Genomic DNA, 16,222 nt, shown 5'->3' with positions numbered 1-16,222 from the left:
TGAGCCCAGGAGTTGGAGGTTGCTGTGAGCGTGATGCCATGGCACTCTACCCAGGGGGACAGCTTGAGGCTCCGTCTCAAAAAAAAAAAAAAAACCTAGCCAATAGATTACAGCTACACATTAAAAAAATCATTCATTGTGATCAAGTAGGTTTCATCCCAAGGACACAAGGCTGGTTTAACATACGCAAGTCCACAAACACAGTTCACCATATCAACAGAAGTAAAAACAAAGACCATATGATCCCCTCAATAGATGCAGAAAAAGCATTGGATAAAATTCAGCCTCCTTTTCTAACTAGAACAGTTAAGAATTTAGGCATAGGTGGCACATTTCTTAATCTGATCTAAGCTATCTACAACAAACCCATTGCTAGTATTATGCTGAATGGAGTAAAACTGAAAGCTTTTCCACTTAGAACTGGAACCAGACAAAGTTGTCCTCTACTTTCAAGTTTCTACTTACAAGGTTGCCTCTACTACTCAACATAGTGCTGGAAGTTCTAGCCAATACAGCAGGAGATAAAGGACATCCAAATGGGTGCGGAGGAGGTCAAATTCCTGCTCATTGCTGATGGTATGATCTTAGAGAACCCTGAAGACTCAACTACAAGATTTTTGGAAGTGACCAAAAAATACAGCAATATCTTAGTATATAAAATCAATGTCCACAAATTTGTATATGCCAATAACAGCCAAGATGAGAGACTAATCAAGGACACAGTTCCCTTCATGGTAACTTCAAACAAAATTAAATACCTAGGAATATACATAAAAAAGAGGTGAAGTACCTCCACAAAGAAAATTACAAAATCCTAAGAAAAGAAATAACAAAAGATATTAATAAATGGAGGAACATACCATGCTCATGGCTGGGAAGAATCAACTTTGTCAAAATGTCTTTACTACCTAAAGCAATCCCATTAAAATACCATCAACATTCTTTCAAGATTTAGAAAAAATAATTCTTCATTTTGCATGGAACCATAAGAAATCCCGTATAGCCAAATCAATTCTTAGTAATAAAAGCAAAGCTGGGGCTATCACCCTACAGAATTTAGGCTACACTACAAGGCTATAGGGATCAAAACAGCTTGGTATTGGCATAAAAGTACCAATATCACTAACATTTGGAACTGAATAAAAAACTATAAGGTAAAACTAACATCTTACAGCCACCTGATCTTTGACAAACCAAACAAGAACGTACACTGGGGAAAAGAATCCCTATTCAACAAATGGTGTTGGGAGAACTGGATAACCACATGTAAAATACTGAAACTGCACCTCTCACCACTTACAAAAATTGATTCAAGATGGATAAAAGATTAAATCTAAGGAACAAAACAATAAAGATCCTTGAAGAAAGTGTAGAGAAAACACTTGAAAATATCGGTCTGGGGAAAGATTTTATGAAGAGGACTTCCATGGCAATTGCAACAATAATGAAAATAAACAAATGGGACTTAATTAAAATGAAAAGCTTCTGTACAGCTAAGGAAACAACAACCAAAGCAAATAGACAACTTTCAGAATGGGCAAAGATATTTACATATTATCAATCTGACAAAAGCTTGATAACTAGGATCTAAAGAGAACTCAAATTAATCAACAAAACAGACCCAACAATCCCATATATCACTGGGAAAGAAACATGAATAGAACCTTCTCTAAAGAAGACAGACCAAGGACTAACAAACATATGAAAAAATGCTCATCATCTAACAAACATATGAAAAAATGCTCATCATCCTTAATCAGAGAAATGCAAATCAAAACTACCCTGAGATATCACCTAGCCTTCACAAAATTCTCAAAGCTGTGGAAGCTGGCTGCAGATGGATGGGGAAAGAAGGGAACACTTTTACAATGCTAGTGGGATGGCAAACTAATACAACCTTTTTGGAAGGAAGTATGGAGAATCCTCAAAGAACTCATATTAGACCTCCCATTTGATCCTTCAATCCCCTTACTAGGCATCTACCCAAAGGAAAAAAAAAAGGACACTTGCACTGTTTATTGCTGCTCAATTTATGATCACAAAAATGTGGAAATAACCTAAATTCCCACCAACCCTGGAATGAATTAACAAGCTGTGGTATATGTATACCATGGAATACCATTCAGCCACTAAAAAAGATGGAGACTTTATATCTTTTGTATTAACCTGGATGGAGGTGAAACACATTCTTCTTAGTAAAGCATCACAAGAATGGAGAAGCAAGGAACCAGTGTAATCAATTCTAATATGAAGGCAGTAGATGAGCTAATACAAGGGTGGGTAGGGAATGAGCAAGTGGGGAGAAGGGAAGGGGGGTTAGGGAGTTGTGGTATACGGCATACCTCTTGGGTGCAGGACAGAATTCTAAGCGGGACTTTATCTAACACATGAAATCAGTGTAACCTAATTCTTTGTACCCTCTGAATCCCAAGTAATAAAAAAGATAAAACATATATATTTAAAATGCTATTTCTAGCGCATATAAAAATAACGAAAAGTATTCATGTACATGCAAAGTTGTTTGACACACTGCTGGGGGTACACACACTATACTTCAGGAGATTCTGCTTTAGACAAAGAAGAACTTGGGATGACATGTGTGCTAAGGGCCAGAGGGCAGGGCTGGGTCCCAGCACCTGTTGCCATAGAAATAACTACATCAGAGAGACACCACTCTGGAGGGCTGACCTAAAGCACTGTAGCCGAAGTCCATGGGCGAACCGGCCAGCTTGGTATTCTTCTCCATCCATTACTGAAGGGACTGTCTCTGTGTCCTGCACAATGATGGCCATTTCACTGTCACGCCTTCCCAGCATGCTTCGGTCATTTATGTTGGCAGAGCCTGTAGGGAGAAAGTGATGAGACTGAACATCTTCTACTGTGGCAGACCCTGCTGCCTGCCCTCCCCACTCAGGTCTTTCTTTTGTTCAGGTTATTTAGAAAAGATGTACTATGGGGAGATGCCCCTTCCCTAACACAGGGAGGGTCTTGATCAGTTTAAGCCAGCGATGGTAATTTCATCATTTTTCATGTGACATGTAAGAATGTGCACTAGATGTGGTTCTCATCAGTGGAACATGAAGGAAAATTTTCTAAGGGCTCCTGAGAAAGTTTTTCTCCTTTGCATAAAGGAGCACAAGAAATAGCTGTCTCTTCCAGCCTTTGAATATATTGGCTTGAAGAGATTAATTTCAGGGGCTTTTGCAGCCACTTTGCAACCACTAGGGGACAAACAGATAAGCTGAAGACAGCAGAGCAGAAAAAAAGTTCTTCAGCTCTTGAACTTTCTGACCTTTCATGTGAAATAATTTATTTTCATTATTGTTTTACATACTTTTAGTTGAATTTTTTAACTTGTGGTGCAAAGGATTCTGATAGACTCCTTGAGCACTGAAGGAAAGTCGGAGTGCCTACCAGCTCAGCAGAGGATGGCTCCGCCTTCAGGATTAAAATGCAGATTTTGAGTCATGGCCATACAATTTTGAACAACAAAGCCCAAGAGCACCTTCATGATCAATAGAGTATAATCTCAAGTACAGGGCATCATCTGTGGCCTGGGCTTCTCACTCTCTTGCCTCACTGTGTGGTGTGCCAGTAGCTTCTGTGTCATCTTCCCTCTCTTCTAAGTCCAAGTAAGCTGAGGATGTAGCTTTCACATGTGAAGGGAAAATACTTTCTGTCATCAGCCTAGATCTTCTGCTGTCCTCTGCCATGTATAAAAGCCCCACTCACTTTCTGCATTGATCAGGAGGCTTCATGATGCCTTTCAAGCACTTACACACTACAGAATAGGCTGGACAGACTCTCCTTCTTGTTTCTCTTGCCCTAATTACAACACTGGCTGCTTCTGCTGACATGGAGCAGAAGGGCCAGGCCAGACAGATGACCAGGGCAGCCAGAGTCTATGGTGATGGTAGCCCTGCACGAGCCCAAGTGTCGGGAATTCTGCATGAGAAAAAGCTGCCCTTTCTTGAAGAGAGTTCAATTCATTTGTCAGGGTCTTACCATATAGATGATATACAAATCTATGATGACTGTGGATGTAAGTGGTGCCTTCTGGTGGCCGTGGATGACAGAGAAAGGATGGAGCACTAAGGTGGAAAACCTTTGAAACATTTTGTTTTATTGTTAGCAAATCATCCTTTATGTGTATACTGATGTTTTGGCTAAGATATAAAATTTGTAGCTATATCTTTGGGCCCAGAATTACTTTGGACAATTTACTTAATCTTTCTCAGCTTTAATATAACCTTTCATAAATGAGATAATAATCTAGACCTTATAGGGTTGTTGTGATAATTAAGTAAGAGCACGTAAAAACACTTACTCTACAAAGGTTAATTATTGACTTTATTAGACACTTACTAACTCTTTAATAACAGCACCAGAGAATATTGCCACAGGGAGGAACAATTTGCTCGAAAACAGCATTCGTATTAAAGAAGTCTCCTCTCTGGCTAAGTCACCCTATGTGTGCCTTGTGAAGTCCTCATCATGCTACTTTAGGATACTACTCTCCCCTAGACCTAGCAGAAGCTGTTGGCAGAAGGGGGCTGGACTAGGTGGACGCCCACCCTGCTCTGATCACTGTCAAGAGAGCTGGGGCTGAGCCCTCCTGGAAGCAGAAGCCTCCCACACACCTCCCACACCCTCTCCTACAAGGACCCCAGGCCCTCTCACTACAGTGGCCCCCACACTTTGGAGCGGAGGGACATCCTGCATTCTGAGGTGGGATTCTCAGAGGCAGGGTTTTACAGGCCAGTCTGGTGTTGCCCAGAGCACTGATTCTCAGCCACTTTGTAAAAATGACATGGAGCAAAAGGGCCTTGTCTAACAGGAGGGCTGCTGTCTAACAAGAGTGGGAAGAAAGGGATGAGAAAATTCTAGATGAATTGAATAAACGAGATACTGACAATGCGCTATAGATGGATGTAAATTCTACTACCTCCATTCCTATTAAATGTTCCTGTATTCTGAAAATAAAATTCAGACTGGCAGACATGTAATACATGAGGAAGAAAAGTGAACGAGAAATGCAGAGAATACACAGTGCACTGTTAGTAGTACTGGGTGCTTTCCAGTGGGGAAAAAAAAACTGAACAAATCTATTTAAAACTGAACTAATCTATCTGTTAGTTCTGACATGGAAAATTACTTTTTGTTTATAATTTATGTAAAGTAAAGCAGGCTGAATGTCAAAATGACCTGTCAACAGAAAATATTTACATCTGTCAATTTTCACTTTGAGTCCTGAAATCTTATTCAAGAGACCAACCGAATTTTACTTGGCTTTGCTTATTCATTTTTCCATTTCAGGAAACATCAATATTTTTTTCTTTCCTTCTGTCATTGCCAAATTTAAAATAAAAATATTCTAAGGTTACTTTTTGAAGAGCAAGGCCAGAGAAGCCTGTGGGAAATAAGAGACACCTTGTATGTTGGGGAAGTAGAGGAAGACTAACCCCCTACAGAGGTTCAATCCCTATAGAAAAAGATATCAAAGAACAAGATATTTTTCTTAAACACACTATTCAAGTATTAAAAGAATGTGTAGAATGTGTGTGTGTCTCCCTACAATGCAGCATACTGTAGTGTATGCATCTTCTGACTTCAGAAGTACCTTTCCTTTTTAAATCCATGCCACACAAGGCAGCCTCATCACTCCTAGATGTGAGATACTTTTTTCTTTTCTCAGCAGAGGACAAAGATCATATTTATTGTCAAAAACTTTCAAAATACTCCATAACATTTAGTTTCTTAAATAATAAGAAAGGATCTTATTATAGATGAGAAACTACATTTTACTTAAAACAGATGAGGAGAATTTCCAAAAGTAGGACACATCCTATCTCTAAGTGATATGCCCCACCCTGGTTTCTTCATGTACATGTATCCAGCAGCTTATTAATACTCTGTTGCTCATCCTGGCTTCCCAGTGTTCATTTTACATAATGTTAGAAGGCAAAACAAGTCAATGATGGAAAATACAAAACTTTCCATTCATATAAAAGAATGAAAAGGAAGCTTTCTGGCCAAGTTAATCTAATCTGGGTAGAACATTTAACCATAACTCTCTCTTCAATCCTCTTCTATGGGTAGAGGCTTGGGAGAAAGCCTTGATCCTTGACCAGAAAAGACTGAAGAGCTTAGCACAGAGCTGTGTTCTGTCATTAACACACAATTCTCTCCTCACCCTCACCCATTAGCAAAGCCAGACTGCTCTACATCTAACAGCACCCAGACACAATGTTAGGAAAAGCCAGGGTAAGCACAGAGGCAGTGTACCTTACTATTCTTCTGATTTGATTTTTACACAACTTCAGATTTGTGGTAATGGTTAGGTGGTCAAGGTGGATGTGGTGTAAACACAGACAGATTACAAGGTACTTGCTTATAACACACTTTTCCTCCCTATTTCTCCCCACTCTCCAATCCCTGAAACCCAGTTACTTGGAGTCAAAATAAACATAAGGGACTAAGAAAGAATTAAGAGATCAGGCAAATTAGTGGACTGCTGGGTTAACTAACTGCTCTGGATACTGAAATTCATACAAAGTCCATAGAATTGCTCTGCCCCTCAGCCTCGGCATAGGTAAAAATGTGTTGGAAAGGATATGAGAGAAAGTGATTGCTTCAGAAGAGTTTTAGATGTTGTGTTACTATCTTAGCTACAGAGAAAGCTTGAGAGGAAGAGCAGCAGAAGTTTTGCCTGGGGTGAGCTGAATGGCAGGGAACAATCACGGACCATGCACCATACTTACCAATAATAACCGTGTTGTCATCAGCAATTAACAACTTGCTGTGGACGTAGATAAGCTCAGTGACAAGATTCCCTTCAAGGTCTGCATGTGTTCTGAGACCACAGAATGATATATAATTTATCCACTGATTTCCAACTGTAAATTAATAAATTGCTAAAATTAATATAGCCAAGGTCAATAAAGGCACATTAAATTTTATTGTTTTTCAAAGCAAATATACTACTTAAACAGGGTGTTCAGAATAAATTGTATATTACATACAGGCATTTTTCTATTTCAGGATGCATGCAGGATATACATTGTTAATCTGGAGGGCTATGCATTTGCTAAAAGTCATACTAAAGTGCTTTCTGTCTTCCCTTTGGCAAGGCAATCCCCAAAGGTATTCAAATATGAACACTTTATCTTAATGATTTAATGAATAACTGCAGAGTGATGGAGTAGATTAGCCACTGCCTCAGTGTGACATTTGCTTCCCTCTTAGTTGACACCGGTGGGAGTTTACAACAGATGCCAGGTGTGCACCAATGCTGCCAGATGCACACATCAGTTGTAGCACATTCAATCCAAAGCAGCAGGAAATTTTACAGACTTTGGGTAAATAAAAATATTTGCAATTAAAATTAGGAAATAAAGAATCCTTACTCAGGAGAATCTTCTTCAGAGCAAAGGGCACCAGGTTTGTACTTTAAAATGTTGCCCTCTTATCTCATCATGTGGTAAGAAAAAATGCATCCATCCCAAGCCACCTCCAATCCACTGCCCTGGTGTAGGAGTTAGTTGCAGCATTTTATGGTACCGCTTTCACACAGCAGTTGTACTGGAATAGCAAAGTCTGACACTAAGAATAAATGGAGCAGAACCATCATGGATTCTAACGGAAAAAGAGTATACATTGTTTTCTTTTCTTTTCTTTCTTTCTTTTGTTGTTGTTGTTGTTGTTGTTGTTGTTTGTTTTTGGCCAGGGCTGGGTTTGAATCCACCACCTCTGGCATATGGCGCCAGTGCCCTATTCCTTTGAGCCACAGGCACCACCCACAAACTGTTTTCTTTAAGAGAATTTTTAAAGCATAATAATGGTAGTTCATATTCCATTTATTGAAGTTTCCATTTATTCCTGATATTTTCTCTTTTGCTATCAATGCTATTCAATATTTCTATTAAGTTTGGACATCTTGGAAATAAATTCAGTAATAGGTTAAATACAGAGATTCCTCCTTTAAAATTCCTCCTTATGTAGATGAGTGATCTTATATAATGGTGTTTAACAGAACTTGGTAGGTTGTGTACTAATGCATCATATGTAAAAAATGCACTTCTAAAGTGTTTCGTGTAAGTAAGATTTTTGCAATCAATTTCCTCCCCTCACTACAAAGATACTTCATTGGAAGCATTACTTCCTTTTAAAAATCTTTTCTGACCCATTTCCTCCCTCAAGAGCATACAATTTCTGGAAAATATTTCTAACATAATGCCTAATATTTTACGAATATTTGTATAATCTTCAATTTTTCCTACTCTTGTACAGAAGATATGTCTTACACATATAAGTATCCTTATCCTTACATAGTGCTAGAAATAGTTGAATAAATGAGTGACCCTCCCACCACCCAGCCGCCCTTCTCCCCTCCCCTTCCCCACCCCCTTGTACCCCATGTTTGCATTAATGTATACAGCTATCATTTAATAAAAAAAAGAATGAGTGACTAGATCAGTGGATAAATATTGAAGTGGCAGATATTACCTTAGGTTTTAGTTTCTTCATGTCATTTACTTTCCTACAGCTGGCTCTAGATATGGAATCTATAATTTTAAGACATGAAGAAGTCTTTTAAAGGAATCATAGAGCAAGCTCTGTGCTAAAGTAAACATGTCCTGCAGTGATTTCCCATTAAACATTCACACAGAACAACACAGCACACCAGTGACTCTCAGCATGCATGAGGACTACCTCTGCAGGGTTTATTAATAATATATATATACTGAAGTCAGTATAAAAAGCCGAGAATATATAGCACATAAATGTATACAGAAGCTAGAAAACGGAATGGACATTTCATATGTTATAATGACAGCATCTGAAATAACGAGGACAAGGACTTTTAAATGAAAGGTGCTGGTACAATTGCATCAACACTTGAAAAGGACAAAACTCCTAGATTTTATTAGGAATAAACGCCAAATGGATCAGAGATAGAAATGTATGCAGGAGACACCAGACATGTGTTGGAAGGCAATAAAAGTGAATTTCTGAATACCCCTAATGTAGGGAAGACTCTGTAACTATTCAGAAGTAATAATAGAAAAAGATTGGTGATGTTGGCTAGATTAAAACAAAAACAGTATGTTTGAATGACACAAAACACTGTAAACAAATGCAAAAGGCAAAAGAACAACTGTAATATATTTGTAATGTATATATATCACGGGCCAAAAGGTAGGGGAAGAGAATTCAATTATCAAAGAGACATCAATAGCTTGATAGAAAAATGGGCATAAGACATTTGTAAAAGATATTCATTCCTATGAATGAATTCTTATTAAGAATAAGATCTTATTATTAAGATATGAATTCTTATGAATTTATTTTTATTCATTCCTATAAAAATGCAAATTAAAACTATACTGAGAAACTACTTCTTACTTATGAGACTGACAAAATATAAAACATACTTTGCCAGTAAAAATGGGTTGAATCAGGCCCCCTCATATACTGGTGTGGTCACTTGGCAAAATCTAACAAAGCTCCCTATATATTCATCTCTTAATTCAGCAATCCCATTTTATAAATTTATCCTAAATATATACCACCACTCCCTTAATGAGGAGGATATTAATATCAAATCAAAGTATTTTACAACAAAATGCTTATTAATTACAAAGGGAAAACGGAAACTTTACGTTGAAGCGCTCTAGCAGATCTGCCATGGATAAATGATCAAAGTTAATATAACCAGTAATATTAACAAATCAGGATCATATTCCTCCTGATATGTTACACTAAGAAGAATGTCACTTCTCTGATATTCCTGCCTGAAATGCACAGCTTAAATCTACTTGGTTATTCTGTAGAATAAGGGGTGTGTCAAACTGAGATACTAGACAAAGGGCTTCTCAGTCCCCCCCCTACTTCCCACTCATTCCTGGCTATTGGCAGCTCTCATAAAATGTGATACAATCTTTATTTCCTTGGAAAAAAATGTCCTTGGAAAGAAAACTAAAAGTTAGAACCACTAACAGATCTGCAAGAAAGACAATTGTTTCTAGACAGCAAGTGGGCATGCTGGATGCTGCCCCAAATGCAGTGGGGCTTGTTTACAACACAGAAGAATCCCCACATACTCACACAGAAAAAAAAAGCTGACTGAGAAAATATTCCAGCCACTACTTCACAGACTTTAGTCCATGACGAATACTATTTCAACATGTAATGGGTACAAGGTTGGTGATATTAATTAATGTTGAGGATATACTGTGGGGAAAGTACCTTTTGAAGAAAATATAAGAAAGCCAGGAGTCTATATAAGCATTAATATCAAGCAATAGGCAGGCAAGTAGCAGAGAGACTTCTAATTGTTTTTCACGAAAGTATTTTGAGAATCTGGAGGTTTGCATGGGTCCCAGGGCATATCTGTTGTGAACACTGGGGCATATGTACCTTGGAAGAAGAGTAGTTCAATACAATAGACTTAATGCTGAGAAGGAAATTTTGTTAAAGAACACCAAGAGTTTTGGTAGTGTTACTTAAAAACATGTAGCACTTGGCATATATACATTTCTAATCCTGACTGAAGACCTCTAGAAATTATCTTAAGTTATATTAAATTGGCTATAGTAATTCACAAAAATTATGAAGGTCATAAAGAAATGCTTTAATTAAACATTAAATCTCTGAAGACTGGAGTATCAGATAATTATATATTAATAGCTGCTGTTGATCCTCTCAGGAATTTTAACACATTCTTAGTAGCAGTTTTGTTATTCTAAAAATTAAAACAGTAGAGAGGGTGGCTCCTGTGGCTCAAAGAAGTAGGGAGCTGTTGCTGTAAGCATCTCACGGAAAAGTGATGTGGCAGAGAATAAGCATGCTTATTGAAATTGTGTTTTAAATAAAGGTGACCATCTGCTTGCTCAGGCAAAATGGTGAGCTTCTTTATTTGCAGTTGGCTTATACAGGGAATTTTGTACATATAGCAATGACCTCATTGATCCAATTAAATGTCATGTGACATCTGATAATCCACTCAACATACACCTTTTAACATAACCCTTTCAACATAACCCAATCTTAATGGAGAAAATGTTGTTAGCCATTAGTCTTTGTTCTTATCTGATGATGCCTGAGGCTAGGGAGGAACAAGGTAGATTGAATACCTGCCCTTGCTTGCCTTGCCATTTGGAGGCTGTTACTTTGAATCCTTAAGCAAAGCATAGAGAAACTTCTTGGGATACAGGAATCTGTGTGCGAAACTTTGCTCCCATGTGAGCTTTAAGTCAGGGATTCTTGCTGGAGCCTTTCATAAGGAATTCTCAGGCTGAACTTCTCAAAAGCCTTTCATGAGCCCAAGGTTCATCTGTGCCATTAGATACCTGTATGCATTGCGTAAATTCCTCTTCTCTTGAGGTCCCTGAGCACATTCCCAGACCTGTCAGCAAGTGACCTTCATCACACACCACAGATCAGGAAAGGTTACTCCATTCCCAGACCCATCAGCAAGAGACCTTCGTCACCTACCACAGATCAGGAAAGGTTAATGATGGGTATCTGGTCAGTTTTCCAAAGGGCTTTTTTATTGGCCTTATAAAGTCAACCTTAATTCCTTAACACAGTCTGGACATCTCTGGAAATGCTATTCCAGTCAAAGCCTTGGTCATATTAGGCCTGCAATTAACCTGGCCATATGGGATTCTGCCTCAGTTTCTCACAAGTATGCTTGCTCAAAGTCTTTTCACTGCTCTCTCAAATGACTTTTTTGGCCAGAGGCATATAGGCGTTTCACCTATAGGAGCCATCCCCATATATCGGAGGTGATGGATTCAAACCTGGCCCTGGCCAAAAACTGCAAAAAAAAAAAAAAAAAAAAAAAAAAAAATTAAAACAGTAGAAAACAACATTTCTCTATCCAATTAGATATCAATTATTTTATGCATTTAAAACCCACTACATATATTTTTAAAAGCCAACAATACAACCCTGTGCTTTGAAAAAGGGCATTATGTAATTAATCTGTTCTCTTCATAGTTAGAATATGAACACTTTCCCCACTGAGATGCCTTATTTTGACTTGTTTTCAGGGTATGCGAAAATATTTTCATAAATGGGATTAACATTGAAATTACTTCTTGTGTTAAAATTCAATTGTTTTCTCTAAATACACAAAGGCAGGGAAAGAGTCCAAAGCCAAAGAAAATGCTTTATAATAAACTCAGCACCTTTATATCATTAAGAAACTAAATAAGAGTCTTGTTTTGATTCTTTATTCCCCTATAACCTCAACATTACATTTTTACAAGCTGCAGCCAGCACTGGGTGACTGTCCCATTTTTGTTTTGTCAATGCATCTTTTACAGATGTGCTCATGCACTGCCATATTCATGTTAAGCCCTTAGGAAATGTGGACAGAATACTCTGGTAAGTCTTTTCTGTCTTGGATACAATTAGAAATATTTGTTATTGGTAATGTACATGTCTTATGTTTAACACGGTTTCTTGAAGTTTATAGATTGAGTAGATCATCAGTGAAAAACATTAAATACACAACACTAATATGTATGAATATATATGTATGTCTCTGAACTATATACATGTAGATTCCAAATAATTTAAAAAATTCTTAAAAATTTATAAATTTGGGGGGATTCTGGGAAGATGGCCGACTGGCAGCAACCCTGGTCAGAGGCTCCTGAGCAAAAGAAGAAAAACTGGTTGGAATCAGAATCTATGAAGCCAAAGATGAGGAGCTGAGCCCAGAAAGAAGTTCAGCAAGCTGTAAATCCAAGGAATAGCATTTAAGAACACAAAACACAGGTACAAAGTGGGCCTTAGAACTGCTTGCTAGAGCCACCCACCTCCCGTGGGTGGTGGGTGGCCGCAGAGAAGTCCCCTGTGCTGGGAAGGCACAGAACTACTTGGTACAGCTTTGCGCACCCTGCAGGCAGCAGCAGAGGATTCCCCCACTCTGGGAGGGCCTAGAGGCATGCACCCCACAGGAGGCAGAGGAGACCCCCACTCCAGGGCTCTGGGCAGGTCCAGAACTGCTTGCTAGAGCCACAAGCCTCCTGCGGGTGGCAGTGGCTGAAGAGGAGTTCCCCTGCTCTGGGCAGCCACAGAACTACTTGCTAGAGCCTTGCACACCCCTATGGGTGGTGGCGGATGAGTCCCCCACTCTGGGAGGGCCCAGAACTGCTTGCTAGAGCTGCGCGCCCCATGGGTGGCGGAGTAGATCCCTGCTCCAGGGCTCTGGGCAGGCGCAGAACTGCTTGCTAGAGACACACGCCTCCTGTGGGCCACGGGTGGTCACAGAGGAGTCCCCTGCTCCAGGCAGGCATGGAACTACTTGCTAGAGCCTTGCGCACCCCGCGGGCAGTGGCAGAGGAGTCCCCCACTCTGTGAGGGCCCAGAACTGCTTGCTAGAGCTGCGCACCCCACGGGTGGCAGAGGAAATCCCCGCTCCTCTGGATGGGCCCAGAACTGCTTACTAGAGTTTCACGCTTCTGGTGGACAGTGGGTGGCCATAGAGGAGTCCCCTGCTTCGGGCAGGCACAGAACTATTTGCTAGAGCCACACGCACCCCACAGGTGGTGGTGAAGGAGTCCCCCACTTGGGGCAGGCCCAGAAGTGCTTGCTAGAGTCACACGCCTCACGGGTGGCAGAGGAGATCCCTGCCCCAGGCTCCTGCTCTGGGTAGGCCCAGAACTGCTTGCTAGTGCCGCAGGCATCCCGCAAGCAGTGGCAGAGGAGTCCTCCATCCCAGGCAGACCTAAAACAGCTTGCTAGAGACACGCACACCCCACGGGGGCCAGCGGAGTTCCTCACTCCAGGCACCCATGCTGGGTGGGAACCAGAACTGCTTGCTAGAGCCACACGTGCTCTGCAGGTGGTGGTGGAGGAGTCAACTGCTCTGGGCAGGCCCAGAACTGTTTGCTAAAGCCACGTGCATCCCACAGACGGAGGTGGAGTAGTTCCCCACTCCAGGGTCGCGTGCTGGGAGGGCATAGATCGGCTTCCTAGTGCCCCACGCGTCCAACGGGTGACGGTGAAGGAGTCCTCCGCTCCCCTCCCCCAGCTACTCTGGTGGGGCCGAACTAAAACTGATCTGATCACACACGTACCCTGCACTCCCACTGCCATCCCCTACCCCCTGGCTGCTCCAGGGTGCTGAATTAGGAGTGATCTAGCCACTACAGTTCCCCTGTTCCACCGGTTGCCCAGGAGGGGCTGAACTAGGACTGATCTGACTACTGCCGGTCTCCTGCCCCCTAGTTGCCCTGGCAGGCTGAATGAGGTCTAATCCAGCCATGCACAGTCTCATGCAGCAGCTGCCATTCCACTGCATCCCAGTTGCCCCAGCACCCAAGAACTGGGAGAAGACAACAGACATGCTCTGCCTGTCTCTCTGGGCAACCAGAAGAAGCCACCAACTGAACAGTTCTGATAAGGCCTCCAGACAAGGTAAACTCAGCATGGGGTGGAATCACCGGGAAAACTCTGTCAACTCAAATAACCAGAGTAGATCAACTCCCCGAAGGAAAAATGGGGAAGACGCAATTGAAGACCCCATTCACAAGCAAATAGCTGAGATATCAGACATTGAGTTCAGAATGTGGATAGCAAATAAGATTAACAGAATGGAAGAAAGGAAGGAATCAGAAGTTAAAGAAATTATTCAAAAGATATCTCAAGAAATTATTCAAAAGAAGTATCAAGAACTCAACAATTTCAAAGATAAAATGATCAAAGATTTTGAAATACTGAGACAAGAGGTTGCAGCCCTCAAGTATCTGAAAAATACGGTGGAATCCCTCCATAACAGAGTGCAACAGGCAGAAGAAAGGATCTCTGATACTGAAGACAAAGCTTTTGAAGAAGCCCAGGAATGTGAAGATCAAAAGAAATGGAGAGCAGAAACGGATCTGACTCTCAGAGAACTCTCGGATAATTCGAAGAAAACTAATATTCGACTTATAGGAATCCCTGAAGGTGATAAAGTTGCTTCACAAAGCACTGAGGCACATCTTTATGAAATTATGAAAGAGAACTTTCCAGATATGCCAAGAGATTCTGAAATTCAGATAGTAGATAGTTTCAGAACCCCAGCATGACTCAACCTGAACAAGACATCCCCCAGACACATCATAATTAACTTCACTAAAGTTAAGATGAAAGAGAAAATTCTGAAAGCAGTCAGACATAAAAAAACCATAACCTACAAGGGGAAGAGTATTAGGATGACTGCAGATCTCTTGGCTGAAACCTTTCAGGCTAGAAGAGGATGGGCATCGCCTTTTAATCTCCTAAAACAAAATAACTTTCAACCTAGGATCCTGTATCCAGCTAAACAGAGTTTCATCTATGATGGAGAAATTAAATACTTTAACAACATTCACATGTTGAAGAAATTTGCCATAACTAAACCAGCTCACCAGGAATTTCTTAAACCTATCCTCCATAATGACCAGTGCAATCCTCCACCACAAAAGTAAACCCATCCAGAAACTTTTGATAAAATTCCAACTTCTACAATGGCAAAAGGATTAAAAATGTCTACTGGACTTTTGAGCAACTCGATGTCCAAAATTTTATCAGGCTTATCAGTAATTTCTATCAACATGAATGGCTTAAATTGTCCTCTACAGAGGCACACATTGGCTGATTGGATACAGAAATTCAGACTGGACATCTGCTGTATTCAAGAATCGCATCTTACTTTAAAAGATAAACCAACAAAAGTAAGCAAGGCTAAAGATGGCCATTTTATATTTGATAAGGGTAACACTCAATATGATGAGATCTCAATTATCAATATCTATGCACCCAGCCAGAATGTACCTCAATTTATAAGAGATACTCTAACAGACATGAGCAACTCTATCTCTCCCAACTCCATCATAGTTGGAGATTTTAACACTCCTTTGGCAGTGTTGGATATATCCTCCAATAAGAAGCTCAGCAAAGAAATGTTAGATTTAAATTTAACTATTCAACTTTTGGACCTAACAGACATCTACAGAACATTTCATCCTAACAAAACTGAATACACATTTTTCTCATCTGTCCATGGAACATATTCCAAAATTGATCACATCTTAGGTCATAAGTCTAACCTCAGTAAATTTAAAAGAATAGAAATTATTCCATGCACCTTCTCGGACCATCATGGAATAAAAGTTGAACTCAGCAACAACAGGAATTTGCAGTCTCATACAAAAACATGGAAGCTAAATAACCTTATGCTGAATGA

The 16,222-nt window shown here is 40.1% G+C and overlaps 1 protein-coding gene across 5 annotated transcripts in view; it reads right to left on the bottom strand.

Moving 5' to 3' along the window:
• PLD1 (phospholipase D1) overlaps window positions 1–16,222 on the bottom strand; it is a 301,656-nt gene that overhangs the window by 33,233 nt on the left and 252,201 nt on the right. For 4 of the 5 annotated variants that reach the window (XM_023515750.1, XM_003794294.3, XM_012807919.2 and 1 more), the window contains 2 exons: window positions 6,762–6,896; window positions 2,689–2,842 (listed from right to left, as the gene is read on the bottom strand). In XM_023515750.1, the coding sequence (XP_023371518.1) occupies window positions 2,689–2,842; window positions 6,762–6,896 (289 nt within the window). The remainder of the gene's footprint in view (window positions 1–2,688; window positions 2,843–6,761; window positions 6,897–16,222) is intronic. The other variant, XM_023515752.1, reaches the window with a different exon arrangement.

Source organism: Otolemur garnettii, unplaced genomic scaffold (genome assembly GCF_000181295.1).
Source record: "Otolemur garnettii isolate 467f Iridium unplaced genomic scaffold, OtoGar3 scaffold00078, whole genome shotgun sequence".
NCBI lineage: Eukaryota > Metazoa > Chordata > Mammalia > Primates > Galagidae > Otolemur > Otolemur garnettii.
Note: the sequence above shows the minus strand (reverse complement) of the source record. Positions and strands in the feature narration are given on the sequence as shown.